This window comes from Natator depressus, chromosome 7 (assembly GCF_965152275.1).
Source record: "Natator depressus isolate rNatDep1 chromosome 7, rNatDep2.hap1, whole genome shotgun sequence".
NCBI lineage: Eukaryota > Metazoa > Chordata > Testudines > Cheloniidae > Natator > Natator depressus.
In genome coordinates, this window is record NC_134240.1 from 80,660,669 (window position 1) to 80,680,664 (window position 19,996).

A 19,996-nucleotide genomic window follows, 5' to 3' on the forward strand; every position below is an offset into this window, starting at 1 on the left:
TAGCTTTTTTAAAAAAAAGTTAATTTATTTTAATGGGTTGTAGAAAGTTTAGGCCTTAACACAGGTAGTCATAATTTCAAATTTAATTTTAAATGGGTTTATTTTTAAAAATAAAAATGTATTTAATTTAAATAAAAATCCAATTAAAATTAATAATCAATTTCTTAATTAAAAAAGAAACCAAAACATCAATTTTTATCCATCCTGATTGCCTGCTTTAATGTTTTCTTAAATTATATAGATCCTTCCTTCATAAAGTAATAGCTTGTATGATGCACATTATTAATGTTCTTCCCAGTATGAAACATTCCAACTTTGTCTCGTTACCTGACATGGCTCCAATAATATATGTGTAGTCCCAGTGAAGATGGAGAACACATTTAACTTAAAAAATTATTATTAGAATACTGAAGTTAAAATGGAAAAATAAGAAAATTTGCTCAGTTATATCAGAGAATGTTCAGTGGTCAGATAGTGCTCTGCTGAGATACAATCCAAACATTCACTTGAGCCATGTATATGTACCAGCTTTCCACTTGTCATCAGGAGTTCTCCATCAATTTGCCACACAAAAGAAACTGTTCCATTAAATATGGTAAAATTCACACCTGTGCAGAGGGTCTTCACAAAGCCTTATACATTTAAGTCTTGCATAAACTCTGTGCTAAGGCTTAAGGAGAACTTAAGTAGTGTGTAGAGTTTTATATGCTCTGATCCCCCACCCATCTCCCCTGCTTTGAAAATGTTATTAATGTAGACTTTTTGTATTGTTCTCAGGCAGACCTCAAAGTTGAAGCAGTATTTAGCTGAATGCTGCGAGTTCAGACCTCTCTTAGAGCTTTCCATCCAAATTCTGCTGTCAGTTGCAGCACTGTGAACTTGGGGTAGAATCTGTCCATTGTTTCAGGTTATCTGAAGTTTCAGGAAGACAGTCCTGCATTGTGTCATGTTTGTGTCACATTTGGAAGGTTTGATTTGCAGTGATTAGGACTAGACATTTTTTATTTTAAATCAAACTCTAAAATTCAGAAGACTTTGATTAAACTGGTGCAGCAAAGGACTACCCTCCTAATACTCTCCCTAAAGTCACTATGGTGTATGATATACAACAGCCTTGATGATGTATTGTGCAAGAGGTATTGATACTTAATGCAGCATTTAATTGGTAAAATATAGTTAATCGAAAATCACCATAAAAGTATTATTTACTGTTTAAATCTCTCTTAGAGCTTGTCTACATGGGAAAGGTCTAAAGTATAATTTAAGGTGTGAATTTAAACCAATATAGTTATACCTGTATAACTCCCTATGTGGACACTGAATCAGGAATGAGTGACTTTTTGGGGGTTAGCTTATGTTGCTTTAGAAGAGGTTTAAGCTAACCCCCCAAAAGTAACTTTTATGCTAAAATAAGAGTGTCCACATGGGGAATTACACTGGTATAACTATAGTGGTTTAATTATACTGGTATAATTATATTGATATAACTGGTAAAACTTTCTCATGTAGACAAGCCCTTAGACCAGGGTTAATCAGTTATTTTTTGTCAAGGTCAAAATTTCTTGGTCAAGGTATAGTCAAGGTCCAGACTACAGAGAAAATAATAATAAAATAATAATAATTAATAATATGTAAATTAAAAGATTTCGGGGTCTGTTTAAAGTGTCTGGCGGTCCAGTTTGGCCAGTGGACTACCCCTGCCTTAGACTTTAATCCTGCAGTGAGCTCCAGAGAGGCATAAGGTATCTGCTAAAACAAAGTTCATTGCAGGATTGAGGCCTGAGGGCCTGACTCTTGTTACACTAAAGCCCATTACATTTGCATTTATTGCCAGAGTGTTGTAAAGGGTCCTTAGTTTAAGTGAGACTCAAGTCCTTCATCTTCAGATCTTCTTTTATGGATTGCCTGTGCTGCTGGCTTGTTCTGCAGCTGCTCTGTTTGCTAATGCTCAATCATGGCATTCCTTACATCATCCATGAAAGGGTTTAATTAGTGTAGGGTCACTTCTTCTTACCTTACATTTTAAACAGCTGATACAACTATTTTTTGTATTGTTTTTTAGGCAGATTTAGAAAACAAACCAGTAAATGGCCTCAGACCAGGACTCATGGAATGCAGTATATGCAGTCATGGTGAAAAATACAGGGTGAAAACAAATCAAACAGTGCCCTTTGAAAATGTACAGTCTAATGAAAAAGAAAGCATGACAGGCTTAGAAGCAGAGAAGTGGACAGATAATGAAAAACCATCATTTAGCATCTGTGTCAATGGAGATATCCATGGAACTGTGACAGATAATGAACACCTGAAAAATTCTGAAGAAGAAAGAGCAGTCTCTCCCAGTGAATTAGTTGAGCCAAAAAAGTTGTTTGCACAAACCATTAGAAATGGCATTATAAACATACATTATCCACCATCAGAATCTGATGTGTCACTGACAAAGGTAATTGTAGAAGAAAGGGCAGATTTGACAAACAACTGCAGAGAAAACAACTCCCCTTCACATCAAACAAATACTGCTAATCTGAATAATGTTGTAAGCACTTTGACAACTGGTGTTTGCTGTGCTCATCCAGAAAAACAAGGAAATGTTTTCCTGAAACAGAAGTCAAACTGTACCTGCAAGACCTTTCAGGGATCTGACAATTCAGTTTTGCAAACTAATTCCATTGTGGATATACAGGAAAGGTCATGTTATACACCTGTGCCTGAGAAGGAAGTCCGTGTTGAAAAAGGTGCTGTTAAAATACCAAACAAAGAGACACAACTTGAAAACTCCTCACTTCAGCCAACTTTTTTGTCCCTGATTAAAAACAGAAACTTAACTGTAGAGCAGGTTGTAGCTATTGAAGCATTAACAAAATTATCAGAAGCCCCATTAGAAGCATCTCCACCAGATAAAACAAAAAATATTGAACATGCAGAACAAACAACGTCCCATTTACTCCGTAATTACAAAAGAGACATTTCCTGCTCTTTGACTTCTACATTGAAAGAAATCAAAGAGACTTACTTACAGAATGAACAACATCTCTTGAATCGCTGTGCTCGTTCACAGAAGCAGCTCCTTAATAAGGCAGTGTTGTACAATGGCCAAAGTACTGTTTCTGAACCCCATGATAAATCTGTTAATACTACCGGTGGATCATATAGATCATATGTATCGCCAAGAGAGACCAAATCTTTATCTGTTTCAGTACCTAATGCAAAGTCATCTTCAGGTCATACTACCAAGAAAAACTCTCTGTATGATAAAGTTACCATTGCTACGTGTTTCAACAATTCATGTAATGCCCATCAAACAAGTAGCAAATTGGAGATTGTGAGCCAGTTTGAGAAAAACAAAGCTTATAATGATCTGAACTTGAAAAGTAATTTTTCAATGAAGGAAGGAGGAATTCACAGCCAGGATGAAGAAGATGTAGCTACACAGTTAACTCAACTTGCAGCAATAATTGAATCAAATCAGACAAGTCCAGAGCAGAAGAATGATGTAAAGACATCACTTCTCAGTCTAATATCACATGAGATTCAGCCAAAACATAACCAGGACCAGTGCCTACTAAAGAAAAAACAGTCTGTGTTTATAAGGCACAATTATAGCTCATTGTTAGTAAAGCAAAAACAGCCAACACATAAAAAAGGAAAAACTGTACCATGGAAACAAAGACACAAAAAGAAGCCTCAAGTACCGGACTATCAAGAAAATAATCAAAAACAGCAAGAGCAGTTGGCATACCAGCATAATGAGTTGCAGGACATTTGGATATCATCAAAACCACTTGGTCGTACCATGCCACGGGATTTGAAAATAGCTGCATCAAAAAAAAAATCTCCCAGAACCAAAGTACAGAAGGAACTGAATCAAAGTACTTTATCATCACAACAAAAAACTAGATTATTTCTTCCACAAACTCAGATAAAAATCCATAGACATCTACCTGAGGTACCATGGGAGAAAACAAAAGACAAGCTGTTTGGCTGTGAAGTAGTAACTGAGCACATCAAAACTGTAGGCTCCAGTGACACACAAGGTATTGATCCACTGAAAAGTGACATTGTTGTTACCTCTTCACAATATAATGGCCTGCTCTCCAGTAATCCTATGGTTGCTTCACAACTTAAAACTGAATCGTGTTTAAACAGACCAAGTGAAAATGTACAGATGTTTACAGAAAAATATAGTAATTCTCAGGTACAGCAAACAATGAATGTCATTCAGATGTATCCCTTGCCTCAAACACTTAATCAGTCTAACCAGAGAGCTCATGAGATATCTGATGAAGACCATGCAAATTTTCAGCAGAATGCTGCAGAGCAACAATTGGATCAGAAGTTGCAAACACTCCCAGTTACCTGTTGTGAGACCCATTTACCACACACAGTAGAAACTCTCAGGAATATAGATTGTGCAGGTGAAATTACAGTTCTGACATCAACAAGTTTGGGTACTGAAAACCCCCAGAGTATAGGTGACTTGGGATGTTCTCCGGCAAAGAATACACTCAGCAGTTTTCTTGAATCTCCTATGAAGTTCCTAGACACTCCTACAAAAAATCTGATTGATACACCTACCAAAAAAGGACAGTCTGAATTTCCAATCTGTGACTGTGTTGGTAAGTGCCTATTAGGTAATTATTGCATGCAACTTTCAAATAATATATATTCACATCACTCCTCTTAATTGAAGAAAGCACCCTTTTAATATTTTTATGTGCAGACCTCTGTCTCCATGAGGGTCATTGTTTGCTGGGTCCTTGCCAATTAGGCATCAAGGGGAGGGAGGAAGGTGCTTTTCCTCCCACCCCATCTTATGTGGGTAACTTCAGTGAGGTGGTTTTATGGGCTTTCTCTGCCTTGCAGCTGTTAAGTTTTAAGTCACCAGATCAGTGATTGGCCTGTGTGTGTGGGGAGTTCAGGGGCATGTAAAGATGAACAGTGGGGAGGGAGAGACATTCGCTCATCCCTCCAGTTAAGGGCCATCTTCCCACTTTTGACTTTGTGACCACTGGCTTGGGGCATGGAATTGGGCTCCAGTTCATCAGTCGTTATTGTCGAGGTTAAGAAGGAATTTCCACGTGGCAGATTGGCCAAGCCACAGGGAATTTTTTGCCTTCTAAATACTGCTCGGGGCTGACAAGGCAGGGGACAACATTCATACCTAGAATTTGAGATAGGGCATAGATATAGGTGGTCATGATGTCTTAATTGGTGGTTTGTGACTGGTTTGTCACAACTGTTGTGGGAGTCCTTGCAGAAGGATCATGGGTTTCTGTTATCGCAGAGTCTGAGGGCTGGTCTACACTACGGGAGGTGGGGGTGGGAATTGATCTAAGTTACACAACTTCAGGTATGTGAATAATGTAGCTGAAGTTGACGTACCTAGATCTACTTACTGTGGTGTCTTCACTATACCGGAGTCGACGCTAGAAAGATCAGCAGTCGATTTATCATGTCTATAGTAGACCTGATAAATCACCAGCCGCTGGATCGATGGCTGTTGTCGATCCGGCCGGTAGTGTAGACAAGCCCTTACATAGGGTGTGGGAGATGAGGCTAATGGCATAACAGTTTGCACCCATGGTGTGGGACCTTGATGCCTTACATAGACACAGGGCATCCTCACAGGGTGAAGTTGACTGTTTAAGGGTATGTCTACACAGCAATGTCGTCACTCAAGCTCTAGGAACGTGGTGCAACGTAGAGAAACTCTACTGTCCACCCTGTTTCTTAACTGTGGCAGTGCTGTTGATGGGACTCAGGTGCACATAAGGAGTCCCCAAGTACGTAAGCTGCATAATTAACTCATTTGGTGGCAGTCTCAGTAGAACCAATGGCTGCAGTTTGAGAAGGCTTTATATTAAGCGACCATCTAATCTGAGAATTGGACTCTCCACCCCTTAGACTGAGTCACATTGGCAGAAAAATGTTCTGAAGATAATTAGGACATCAGTCTCTAGGGTCATCAAACTATTAAAATGAAACTTTGTCATTCTTAATTTTTAAAATGGAATGTTCAGTGAAGGTGTTTTGGTTTGGTTTGTGTTTTATTTGTTTTTGTCTGTTTGTTTTGAAATGTCACATAAAATGTAGGTTTCAGAGGAAAAACACACACAAACCCCAGCCTGTCTGCTGCCAGCTGTGAAACTGTGAAGTACATCTCCAGGGCTTGGAGTGCAGTGTGCTCCAGCACCCCTTCCCTGGAGGATAACTTATCCCTGGCCCCACCCCACCCCACCCCCCGCGCGCGCGCACACACACACACACACACCCACCCCCCACTCCCCCCCAGGAGGCAGGGATAAAAGATCCCCAGGAGACTGTGGGGAAGTTTTGGGGCTGGCTCCCATTCACAGTGCATGCTACCCAGGCACCTCTGCACATGCAACCTCAGGGACAGCAGGGGCTTCCTGGGAGCAAAGAACAGAAAGTAGAGCAGGATCAAATAATGGCCCTGCAGAGAGAGGGAGCAGCAGAGAGCCCAGCTCGGCACAGTTGGGGCAGGGATGACCCCCAAAATCCTGGCACCTGCAAGCCGTGTACCACCTGTCAGTTTTGCTCCCTACTTTGGGCAAGCTCTGCACAGCAGCAAAGAGGAGCTAGAGCAGGAAGAGGGAGCACACTTGGCTAGGCAGTAATGGCGCTTCCTGCCGCTACACTGGTTGCCTGCAGCACTGCTCCTCTGCCGCTGGGAACTCTGGGATAGATCCAGAGGACTTCTGGGACCCAAGTTAAACCAGGGCCATGTGCACATAGGAAAGCAATAGGGCTTGGACCGTAGGTACCAGCTTAGCACAGGCTCGGACCTTCCAGCCCTGCAAAGTCTTGGGACCCTGGGTCTGAGCCCGAGGTTAGCACAAGTGATGTGTGGATGCAAAGGGAGTTTGGCTTGAGCCCAGGCTCAAGCCTGGGCTCACATTGCTGTGTAGACATACCTTACATGGGGGAATGCTGTGGGTAGGAATTGTGGACCCTATAGGCCTTCAAAGCCTACAATGAAAGGACACCTTCCGGACTCAGGGTGGCCAAGGAATAAAGCTGGCTGGAGAAAGGTAACTCTGCTTCATGGAAGAATTCAATATTTTGAAAATGGGTTTAGTTTTAATTCAGAACAACTCCCTCCTGCATCCCCCCAACATTTTGAAATTCACTACGAAAGGGACTGAGGCTGTGGCTCTGGGCATCTCCTTGGCAGGGCTTCCCTGGAGCCAGGAATTCCCTGCTCTCTGGGGCTTTGTGTACACTAGCACTTTTGTCAGTCAGGGCTGTGAAAAAACCACACCCCTGACTGACATAAGTTTCACTGACAAAAGTGCCTGTGTAGACAGTGCTGTGTCGGCGGGAGATGCTCTCCTGCTGACATAGCTACCACTGCTCATTGGGGGTGGTATAATTATGCTGGCAGGAGAGCGCTCTACCATCCGCATAGAGTGGCTACATGGGAGACCTTACAATGGTACAGCTGTAGCAGTTCAGCTGTGCCGCTGTAAGGTCTGTCGTGTAGATATAGCCTGTGGTAGTCCACTTGGCAGGCTGACAGGAGCCAAGCAGGTGACCTGGGAGAAAATCAGGCAGATTTCCATTGGAACATTGACAAAATCAAACTGTCTCTGCCGAACATTTCAATTTTGACGAATTGACAAATTTTGATGGAAAGATGTTTCGTTGGAATGTTTTTGACCAGCTGTACCAGGTAACTGTTTCAGTTGATTTGTTCTAAGGAGTGGCATTAAAAAAGTTAACTAAAGGTCTGGCTAGAGGCCTTCAGAACCAACATGGTGTTGAGAGATTTACTGATACTGCTTAACAGGTGGCACCAGCGAAATGTAGTTCTTTCAAAGCACTCAGGTGACAACGACTAAGGGCATGTCTACAGGAACAGTTAGGCTCTGTCTCCACTGGCAAGTGAAAGATAAAACTTTTGTCGACGAAAAGCGCTGGTTTGAACAGCACTTTGTCGGCAGGAGCGCTCTCTGCTCTCCTGCTGACAAACAGAGGCTACACTGCGCGCCTTTTTAGCGACATGGCTAAGTGACACAGCTGTGTTGCTAAAAGCTGTGTAGTGTAGACATATCCTTAGTTTGTTGGAAGCTGGGGTGTAAATCTACCCTGCAGTAGTCTGCTGCAGACTAATCATCCTTGTGGACTCTGCTGATCCACATTAAAGCGTCATTGATTAGTCGTCTTTGAAAATAAACTAGATCAAAGTACATTAACAAACTGTTAATGTGCATCAGCAGGGTCCATAAAGTTAGTCTGTGGCAGGTTAGTGCAGGGTAGATTCACTCCCCAGCTTGTGTGAACAGATCAAACAACAGAACATGCCCACTGGGGCTGATTTCTTATTCTTGTCCTAAAATTCTGATCTTGTGCATAAAGCACCAAATAGTAAGGAGATCTGTGTCATGTTCCCAGTTCTGCTATGGGTTCCTGTGTGACACTGGGTTTAACTTCTCTATTCTTCAGTTCCCCTATGTCTAAAATGAAGTAAGAAAATTTCCCTACTTCACAGGGGTATTGTGAGGCTTAATTCATAAATATTTATAAATACTGTAAATCTCTGATAGAAAGTGCTCTAGAAGTGCAAAATATTGTTGTTATTATTAATTGATTTATTTATAGTGTCAAGGAAAAAGTCCATCATCAGGTTATGGAAGATAGCAAATTTCACAAAGGTTGCATTTTATTGCTTCTTTAAGAAGAGGCCTATTAATATACTACGTATTAATCATGATTAAAGGCTTTTAAGATTTTATGCATTTAATTCAAGGGATAATTCTGTAACAAACTTGTATGGTTATTATTTAATGTTGTAAATAAATTTTGTAAATGCCAAATTTATTTTTCTCATCCTTCCTGCAGAGCAAATTATAGAGAAAGATGAAGGCCCATATTATACACACCTTGGGACAGGACCAAGTGTTGCTGCTGTCAGGGAAATAATGGAAAACAGGTGAGAAAAATCAGTTCACTATATAGTGATAAAAATGATTTATTATTATATAAACATAAAAGAAGAAAATAATATGGTATGGCTGACATTATGTTTGGCCTTTGCCAGCCTTCACTTCTTTTCCCTCCAGTAATTATTGGTACCACATCTTCTCTTTCTGATGTACATGCAGTGAACTATTGCATCAACACCAAATGTTGTCATCTTTTTAGAGCAAAAGCTATTTCCAGTCTTGCCAAGTTCTGGGTTCTTTCAACTCCCAAGGAAGTCAAGATTTGGTTCTCAAGAGCCCAGTAGGCAGACAGGCAAATATATATATGCAGAAATAGAGAAAGGGGTCAAAATAATGAAAGAATAAATGAAGTTATAGAACACGTTCTCTACATACAGAAATCAAAGAGATAATTTCTATGTCCAAAATGACACAACCCTAGTAGCAGTAGTTTGTTGGGGGAAGAAAGGAGGATTTTAAAGTGGTATTTGCAGATTTATTTTTAATGTAAAAAGTGCTTTTTCACATCTTAAAATAGATAAATATTTTGTTTCTTTCCAGTTCCCAGTTTAAACTACTAACAGGTGTTAAAAAGGAGCCTAGTTTATATTCATAAACTTTTTATTTTATGCAGGTATGGAGCAAAAGGAAGTGCTGTCAGAATAGAGGTAGTGGTTTATACAGGCAAGGAAGGAAAAAGCTCTCAGGGGTGTCCGATTGCCAAATGGGTAAGTTTTTCTATTACATTAATGTGTTTACATTTTGACATTATAGTTTTGCAACATAAATAGCACCTGATTCTTGGCTGAATATCTAGTTCTTCATAGATATCTCCTTACTGTTACAGCTGAGGAAAACGTACACTCATGGTATCGTTTTATATTTTTAAGCTCTGGTTCATTGTGTCGTAATGTAGTTTACACTACAGAAAGACAGAAAGGTGCTCAAAGGAGAAGTGACCAAATCAAGAAAAGGAGGATCATGACAGTTTTTGGAAGGTAGAGTCCCTAGTGAACAAAGGTACTGTGAGTAAAAGAGATAAAGGAAGGCATGGTTGCTCAGGAGAGATGGAAAGCTATGCAATGACGTTTTAAAACCACCTTTCAGTTCTGTAAGTGCCTGAAGACAACAAACAAAGTGTGGTGGAAGTGGATAAAGAAGTGTAGCTTTGAGATACCGTGGCATTCACTACTATCTTTGAGGAAGTGAACTCGGATCTCAGAAATGTAGGTGCTATGGCATTTAGTTTTTACCCTATGATTGTATCACTTATTGTTTTATGGGAGCCAGGAAATGTGGTAACAGAGACAAGTTTCAGGAAAGAGCTAGGAAAGAACTGGTTGTCTTTATTCTTGCTGGAACAGTTAATGGAGGCAGAAGTCTTGCAACTAGGTTTTGGAAATCTTAATGGAGGTGATTTTAGAAATATTTTCATTGCGACATTCAGGACTATGTAATCAGAGGTAGATTTAGAAAGTAATTTCATAGCTGAAATGGTGAAGATAAAGTATATATAATAATACTGTGACTGTGCAACAAAAACGTAGAGATTTATATACTGTGCATAAGCAGTATTGTATGGTAAAGTGCATATTACTTATAATTTTGGAATGACCAAATCATTTTTTTAGACTTAGCACAGCAAGTGTTCCTTATTATATGTGCATGTAATGTTTTAAAATTCATCCGTTTTAAGTGAATTGAGGACCCCAAAAAAGATTGTAAAGTTCTTTTCATGGAGGAAAATAAATATTCTTTTTCGAATAGTGTCCCTGCGGGTACTTCACATCAGCAAGTGCATTCATCAGCAGTGTCCGTGGGTCTGCCCCTGCATCCTAAACACGCTTGTGCTCGGATACGAGGGTATATAGGGAGGGGGCAGACCCACCGTCCCTCCAGTTACTTCTCTACTGCCTGTGGCTTGAGACAGTGTCGCAGTGTCTGTTACCTAACTATGCAGCTTGTTATCTCTCTCACTTAATCTTCCTTTCTTTTCTTTGGTATTTTCTTTCTTTTTCTTTGTTTCTTTCTTTGTTATTTAGCACAGTTTATGCTTTGAGGAGTGGGGTGGGCATTCCCTTCCCTTTTTCTTTTGCCCAGTCTGGGCCTTGATCTGCAGCCTTGTATATGGGTTATGCCCAACACCCTGGGCTTCAAACCCTGCCCAATCAGCCATAGGTCTTTTCCCCCCATGACAATGGACATTCAAGTTGCCTCTACTGCCTGGGGCAGTGGTTCTCAACCAGGGGTACGCATACCTGGGGTACACGTAGGTCTTCCAGGGATTACATCAACTCATCTAGATATTTGCCTAATTTTACAGCACGCTACGTAAAAAGCACTAGCAAACTCAGTACAAACTATGCTTTCATCTAGACAGTGACTTGTTTATACTGCTCTGTATACTATGTACTGAAATATAAGTCCAATATTTATATTCCAGTCGATTTATTTTATAATTATATGGTAAAAATAAGAAAGTAAGCAATTTTTCAGTAACAGTGTGATGTGACACTTGTATTTTTATGTCTGATTTTGTAAGCAAGTAGTTTTAAAGTGAGGTGAAACTTGGGAATACTGAAGACAAATCAGACTCCTGAAAGGGGTACAGTAGTTTGGGAAGGTTGAGGGCCACTGGCCTAGGGTCAGACTCACATCCTTTCCAAATGTAAGATCTTCTCAGGTTTTAAAAGCAGATTTAAGAAACTGAGGGAGGACAGACTAAAACTCCTGTTGATAAAGCACTCTGTGAGACTTGGGGTTGGGGTGGGGGTCTGATTCACCCCCTATACTTTGGATCCAGTTGCTCAGAAAGCCCTGGCAACCATCTCTGCTGCAAGGTTAAACAAAGATCCTGGGGGCCCTTCAACACCATCTGGACCCTCAAAAAAGAAAAGACCCTTTCTCCAGAATGGGAATAAGAGAATGGGAAAGTCACCCTATCGATCTGGGTCTCAGGAGATCTAGTGTCCTCACATGAGTACAGCTGAAGGTCCCTCCCCTCCAGTACCAAGGCCACAGGACCAGCTAAGAAGACTATGCTGCATACCCAGAAGCAATCAGGTAAACAGAGTGGCACTGGCATCGGCACCAGACTCAGTGCCTTTGAAACACAAGGACTCCAGAGCCAAGCCAAAACTGTCATCAGTATCATCTTCTGTAGCCAGACATTAAAGGCATACCGATGACACTTCAGTACTGCCTCCAAAGCCACCTGACATACTGACTCCTGAGGGTCTCTATCCAGAGTCCCCAGTACCATCCAGGCTCCTGCTTCATTAGGACCTTTGAATTATGGGAAAGCATGAATCATCATTGCTGAGGGATTCCAAGAGACACACTCAACCAGAACCAGCTCACCTCCTGGGGTAAGCCTACTTACCCTCAAGGATCTTCCCTTTGAGGGGCCCTTAGTGATGCCACGTGTCACTTCATTCTCTTAAAGATTCTCAGGTGACGCTATGCTCTCTGGGCCACCTGCGGCAAAGGGAAAATACAGTAGATTACAGGCGGCTCAATGGTCTCGCACAGTCCACTACCAGCACATGAAAACAGCTGAACTCTCTATGAAGAAGCCCAGGTTCACTAAGAAAGGACCAACCTCTACAGCAGGGGTTCTCAAACTGGGGATTGGGACCGCTCAGGGAGTTGTGAGGTTATTATGTGGGGGGGGTCCCGAGCTGTCAGCCTCCACCCCAACCCTGCTTTACCTCCAGCATTTATAATGGTGTTAAATGTATTTAAAAGTGTTATAAGGAGGTTGCACTCAGAGGCTTGCTATGTGAAGGGGGTCACCAGTACAAAAGTTTGAGAACCACTGCTCTACAGCGAACTCCCAGAAAGCAACATCCTCAAAACAACCATTTTGAACCGTTGGTTGAGGCTCATGAACACCCTCCTGGTTTGGATCCTATGCTGCACCTTTCCCCTCTCCACCTTTATGGGGACCATCGCTCTCATTTTCTATCTTCCTGGGGGCTCATCACCTCAGACAGGTGGATCTTGGAGGTGATTTCTACCGGTTATTCCATCCAGGTCTTGTCCTTAGTGCATGCCCGTACCTACCCCATCCCTCTTCAGGTACCCTTCTTACAAGGTTCTCTTGAAGCAGGAGATACAATTCCTCCTAACACTGTGAGTGATCGAATGTGTTCCCCCAGATTTAGTCAGAAAAGGGTTCTATTCCCGATACTTCCTCATCCGAAAGAAAATCCAGGGAGAGGGGGTGAATGAGCGACCAGTTCTGGATCTCAGGACCTTGAACACCTTTATCTGCTCTCAGCAGTACTGGGTTTACCATGGCGCCGGGCCCACGCTCCAAAGGGACCCTGGCCTTGCCCACTCTTCTCTGCCCCCCACTCTCTCCTGCGGGGGCAGTGGGCAGAAGCTTGGTCCTGCGGACTCCTGCTGCAGCAAGGCAGGCTCCACCGGCAGCCAAGCTCCTACCCCGCCTTCCCCGAGCATGTTACATTCCCGCCCCTGCCTCTCCCAGCACTTCTCCCGCCTCCGAACAGCTGTTTGCCAGCACGAGGGAGGGTGAGGAGCGGGGCCGTAGGGAGCTCGCCACTCGGGGGAGGAGGTGGAGAAGAGGCGTGGTGGGGCCTTGGGGAAGGGGGTGGAATCGGGGCACACCCCCTCCAGCCCCCTGCCGTGAGCCGCTCAGGGCTGGGAGCACCCCCACTACCCCAGCCCACATCCCCTGCCCTGACTCCTGCACCCCCCTCACACACCTGCAGCCTCCTGCCCTGACTCCTTCTTCCCCCACCACGCACCCCCACGACTCCAGCCCTGACTCCTGCACGCCCCTCACATACCCCCACAACCCCAGCCCTGACTTTTGCACCCCCCACACATCCCCAGCTCCCCCACACCCCATGTCCTGACTCCTGAACCCTCCGCCCACATCCCCACCCTGAGCACCAAATGGGAGCTCCTGCACCCCCTCCATTCCCACCTGCACCCCTTGCACCAAACAGGAGCTGCTCCAGGTAAGCACTCCACACCCCAACCTCCTGCCCCAACCCTGAGCCCCCTCCCGCACCCTAACTCCTGGCCAGACCCTGCATTCCTGTCAGCCATTCTCTGTGAAGACAGCATCACACCTGCCTAGCGCTCTGCAACAATCACACACCCTTATCCCACCACCTAGATACTTAAGAAACGCATAGGGGAAACTGAGGCACCCACACAGTATTCAGAGAAAACATTAAGAACATTCCCACTTCATCACAGTGGAGGAGGGGCAGCTCAGTGCAGAGAGAGATGAAGAGAATGGGTTAGAACCAGCGAGAAGGTAGGTACCTGCTCTGTGTGGGTAGGGACGGGGGTGGGATCCTGCTTATCCCCTCCCCAGCCCTGCTATGCTTGCAGTTTACCCCCAGACCCTCCCTTGCTCCAGGGACCAACCGTAGCTCCCACCCCGCTGTGCTTTTGCCCCCGGTCCCTGCCTTGCTCCAGTCAGCAGGGACTAATCCTCCCCCCGCCCCATGCCCCAGTGTGCTCATCTTGCCCCGGCCCCTGCCTCACTTCATCTGGGGACCAATTCCCCCCCCCCCCCCAAACCATTCCCTGCTGTCAGGGTGGATAAAAATCCATGATTTAAAAAATGGACCCCACAGGAATTGATCTTTCATATCAACGAGGGCTGTCAAACGATTAAAAAAAATAGTTATTAATTTAATTTAAATTTACTTACACTGTTAAATAATAGAATACTATTTATTTACATATTTTGGATGTTTTCTACATTTTCAAATATATTGATTTCAGTTACAACACAGAATACAAAGTACACAGTGGAATGGTGATCAAAGCGTGAGGGGGCATATGGATGTTTAGCACATCTGGCATGTAAATACCTTGCAACACCAGCTTCAACAGTGCCATGCGAACGCCTGTTCTCACTTTCAGATAACATTGTAAATAAGAAGCGGGCAGCATTATCTCCCATAAATGTAAACAAACTTGTTTGTCTTAGCGATTGGCTGAACAAGAAGTAGAACTGAGTGGACTTGTAGGCTTTAAAGTTTTACATTGTTTTGTTTTACATTTAGAAGTTGCACTTTCACGAAAAAGAGATTGCATTATAGTACTTGTATGAGGTGAATTGAAAAATGCTATTTTTTTGTTTGTCTTTTTTACGGTACAGATATTGTAATATAAAGTGAGCACAGTACACTTGAGTTAGTTGACAGCCCTAATTATTGTATAATGCAATACTTCCTAATCTGTAAAACCAGTAAGTATTATGTGGTGCAATAGTGAACTCTTTAAGTGTGGGGTTCAGCTTTTGGCTCTAGTTAGTATGAGAGCGTTCTGATCCTTGTCTGGCTAGTTTAACTGACACTGTGCAAAGGTTCTGGAGAGCGATTTTAGGAACCTCTTTCCTCTATTATTAAGTAGAGTTCCGTCCCATATAAAATATACTGTTTTCAGTTCAGATACTTAGGCCTGGTCTACACTACAAGTTTATGTCGGATTTAGCAGCATTAAATCAAATTAACCCTGCACCTGTCCACACAACGAAGCCATTTTTTTTGACAGAAAGGGCTCTTAAAACCGATTTCTGTACTCCTCCCCAATGAGGGGATTAGCGCTGAAATCGACATTGCCATTTCGAATTAGGGTTAGTGTGGACGCAATTCGAAGGTATTGGCCTCCGGGAGCTATCCCACAGTGCACCATTGTGACTGCTCTGGACAGCATTCTGAACTTGGATGCACTGGCCAGGTGTACAGGAAAAGCCCCGGGAACTTTTGAATCTCATTTCCTGTTTGACCATGCAGAGCTCATCAGCACAGGTGACCATGCAGTTCCAGAATCAAAAAAGAGCTCTAGCATGGACCGAACGGGAGGTATTGGATCTGCTTGCTGTATGGGGAGAGGAATCCAAGCTATCAGAACTACGTTCCAAAAGACGAAATGCCAAAACATTTCAAAAAATCTCCAAGACCATGAGGGACAGAGGCTACAGCAGGGACGCAACACAGTGCCGCTTGAAACTTAAGGAGCTCAGACAAGCGCACCAGAAAACCAAAGAATCAAATGGATGCTCCGGGACAGAGCCCCAGACATGCTGCTTCTACGCTGAGCTGCATGCAATTCTAGGGGGGGCCGCCACCACTACCCCACCCCTGTCCGTGGACTACGATGAGGGGGTACTCTCCGCCATGCCTGAGGATTTTGCGGACAGGGAAGATGAGGAGGAGGAGGAGGACGAGCTTGAGGCGCGCTCACAGCACACCATTCTCCCCGACAGCCAGGATCTTTTTTTATCACCCTGACTGAAATACCCTCCCAACCCAACGAAGCCGGAGAAGGGACCTCTGGTGAGTGTACCTTTTTAAATATAATACATGTTGTAAAAGCAAGTGTTTTTTAATGATTAAGTAGCCCTGAGGACTTGGGATACATTCGTGGCCAGTACAGCTACTGGAAAAGACTGTTAACATGTCTAGAGACGGAGCGGAAATCCTCCAGGGACATCTCCATGAAGCTCTCCTGGAGGTACTCTAAAAGCCTTTGCAGAAGGTTTCTGGGGAGAGCAGCCTTATTCTGTCCTCCCTGGTAGGACACTTTACCACGCCATGCTAGTAGCAAGTAATCTGGTATCACTGCATGACAAAGCCTGGCAGCGTATGGTCCCGGTGTTTGCTGGCATTCAAGCAACATCTGTTCTTTATCTCTCTCTGTTATCTTCAGGAGAGTGATATCGTTCATGGTAACCTGGTTGAAATAGGGGAATTTAATTAAAGGGACATTTAGAGGTGGCCGTTCCTGCTGGGCTGTTTGCCTGTGGCTGAAAAGAAATCCTCCCCACAGTTACCCATGCGATGGGGGGGCGCATTGGTGCTGAGCTGTTCATGTTTGGCGAGCAGGGATCTTCCCTGATACCAGCCATGCAGTGGGGGGAGGGTAAAGCGATCATCCCAGAGAATTGGATGGGTGGGGGCGTTAGTTTGATTTCTGCTGCTGCACGTTAACAGGAAAACCGCAGCACTAAATGGCTAACTCAACGTGCTTTGCTTGGTATGGGAGAGGAGGGCGCTGCTGTTATGAAGGTTGCAGAAGCCGAAAGTCTATGGCTTACCATGGCCGCCTGCAAGCCGAATTCTGTTGCCCGGCACTGCGTGTGTGATCTCCAACACCAAAGCCACAGGCACTCGATATAAGATGCAAAATGCGGCCTTGTACCAAAAATCACATGTGCTATATAATGTGAATAGTGTTGTTCACCGTGAAAGAGTATAGCCATTGTTCTGTAAAATGTATCTTTTAAAATACGTCACTCCCTTTTTTCCTCCAGAAGCTGCAAATGTTTCAAGCCTCCCTCCTCCGTCCCAAAGGCTATCTCAGATAAGGCTGCGAAAAAAATGCACACGCAATGAAATGTTCTCTGAGCTCATGCAGTCGTCCGGCACTGACAAAGCTCAGGAGAATGTGTGGAGGGACACAATAGCAGAGTACAGGAAAGTGGCCGATGAACGTGAGGAGAGGTGGCGGCGGGAAGATCAGAGGAGGCATGAGGCAACGCTGGGGCTACTGCGGGATCAAACGGACATGCTCTGGCACCTTGTGGAGGTTCATGAACAGCAGCAGGATCACAGACTGCCGCTGCAGCCCCTGTTCAACCGCCCTCCTTCCTCCCCAAGTTCCATAGCCTCCTCACCCAGATGCCCAAGAACGCAGGGCAGGAGGCTCCGGGCACCCAACCACTCCACCCCAGTGGACAGCCCAAGCAACAGAAGGTTGTCATTCAACAAGTTTTGAAGTGGCCTTTTCCTTCCCTCATTCCACACCCCACCCCAGGGTACCTTGTGAGTTATCTCCCTATTTTTATAATCAATTAATAAAGAATACATGTTTTTTAAATGATAGTGACTTTATTTCCTTTGCAAGCAAGCTGTGATCGAAGGGGGGAGGGTGGGTGGCTTACAGAGAATTTAGAGTCAACCAAGGGGGCGGGTTTTCATCAAGGAGAAACAAACAGAAGTGTCACACAGTACCCTGGCCAGTTATGAAACTGGTTTTCAAAGCTTCTCTGATGCGCAGCGCCTCCTGCTGTGCTCTTCTAACCGCCCTGGTGTCTGGCTGCGCGTATTCAGCAGCCAGGCGATTTGCATCAACCTCCCACCCCGGCATAAACGTCTCCCCCTTACTCTCACAGAGATTGTGGAGCACACAGCAAGCAGCAATAACAATGGGATATTGGTTTCACTGAGGTCTGAGCGAGTCAGTAAACTGCGCCAGCGACCCTTTAAACATCCAAATGCACAGACCAGAGTTCCTGAAGACGTGCGCGTCATGAACTTTTCCCACGTTGATGTTGGTGAAACATCCCTTGTGATCTACCAGTGCTTGCAGCACCATTGAAAAGTACCCCTTGCGATTTATGTACTGGCTGCCCTGGTGCTCCGGTCCCAAGATAAAGATATGCGTTCCATCTTTTGCCCCACCACAGTTAGGGAATCCCATTGGAGCAAAGCCATCTACTATGATCTGCACATTTCCCAGAGTCACTACCTTTGATAGCGCAGCTCAATGATTGCGTTGGCTGCTTGCATTACAGCAACCCCCACAGTAGATTTGCCCACTCCAAATTGATTACCGACTGACCAGTAGCTGTCTGGCGTTGCACGCTTCCACAGGGCTATTGCCACTCGCTTATGAACTGTGAGGGCTGCTTTCATCTTGGTATTCTTGCGCTTCAGGGCAGGGGAAAGCAAGTCACAAAGTTCCATAAAAGTGCCCTTACGCATGCGAAAGTTTCGGAGCCACTGGGAATCATCCCAGACCTGCAACACTGTGCGGCCTCACGACTCTGTGCTTGTTTCCCAGGCCCAGAATCGGCGTTCCACGGCATGAGCCTGCCCCAGTAACACCATGATCTCCAAATTGCTGGGGACCGCGGTTTTAGAGAAATCTGTGTTCATGTCCTTATCACCATGCTTCCGTCGCCTCCTTGCCTGGTTTTTCAGGTTCTGGTTCTGCATAAACTGCACGATAATGCGCAAGGTGTTTATAATGGTCATAACTGCTGTGGTTAGCTGAATGGGCTCCATGCCTGCTGTGCTATGGCGTCTGCTCAACAATCCAGGGAAAAGGGCGTGAAATGATTGTCTGCCGTTGCTTTCATGGAGGGAGGGTTGAGTGACGACATTTACCCATAATCACCCTTGACAAATTTTTGGCCCCATCAGGCATTGGGAGCTCAGCCCAGAATTCCAATGGGCAGCGGGGACTGCAGGGACTGTGGGATAGCTACTCACAGTGCACCTCTCGGAATGTTGACGCTTGCCACGGTACTGTGGACACACACCACCGAATTAATGTGCTTAGTGTGGACGCATGCACTCGACTTTATACAATCTGTTCCCAAAAATTGACTTCTGTAAAATCAGAGTACTTTTGTAGTGTAGACCTGGCCTGTGTGTCAGAATTTACAATTTATATTCTCAATGCAAATGTTCATGGAAAGTGGCTACATTTGGGATTTGAGCATGGCAGAAGAAATTTTGTTGTAAAATTTGTCTGTTTATAGAAAATGTTTGCACTGTTCTCCACCAATCACAGTCAAAGTACCGTCACTCACTATGAAGCAAATAATGTTGTGAATGTGATGAGAGAAAACTAAATTTACAAATAGATCATATTTAACTCTGAGTGGACAAGAATAAGGAGTTTCCATTTCCCATTGACTTCAGTAAGACCATAATTTCCCCCTTTAAATTCTGTTAGCACTTTGGCTGCTGTCAGCAGTACCTGTAATACTGTTTTTATAATCAAATGAGCTAAACTGCATGAAGCAATGTAAACATTGGGCTCATTATATTCTTATACACTGACAGAATAACTTCCACAGACTTGCATTTTTGTGACTTCTGTTTATTCATCATCAAATTGTGTGGGCTTATTGCATACTCCAGGTCAGATTTTTGCCTAAGATTTCAAAATTGTATGCGTAATAAATATGTGATCAGCTACTATCTCCTTGTTCTGTGCCATATTGACAAGGTGAATGCCTCCCTTTTAGTTGCTTTTTTGTACTTAAT

General features: G+C 44.0%; 1 protein-coding gene across 1 annotated transcript in view; it reads left to right on the plus strand.

The window, feature by feature from the left end:
- The window catches only part of TET1 (tet methylcytosine dioxygenase 1), a 122,729-nt gene that overhangs the window by 46,487 nt on the left and 56,246 nt on the right, over positions 1–19,996 (plus strand). Inside the window, exons 4-6 of the mRNA XM_074958895.1 lie at positions 2,063–4,616; positions 8,863–8,953; positions 9,580–9,673. Coding sequence (XP_074814996.1) covers positions 2,063–4,616; positions 8,863–8,953; positions 9,580–9,673 — 2,739 coding nt within the window. The remainder of the gene's footprint in view (positions 1–2,062; positions 4,617–8,862; positions 8,954–9,579; positions 9,674–19,996) is intronic.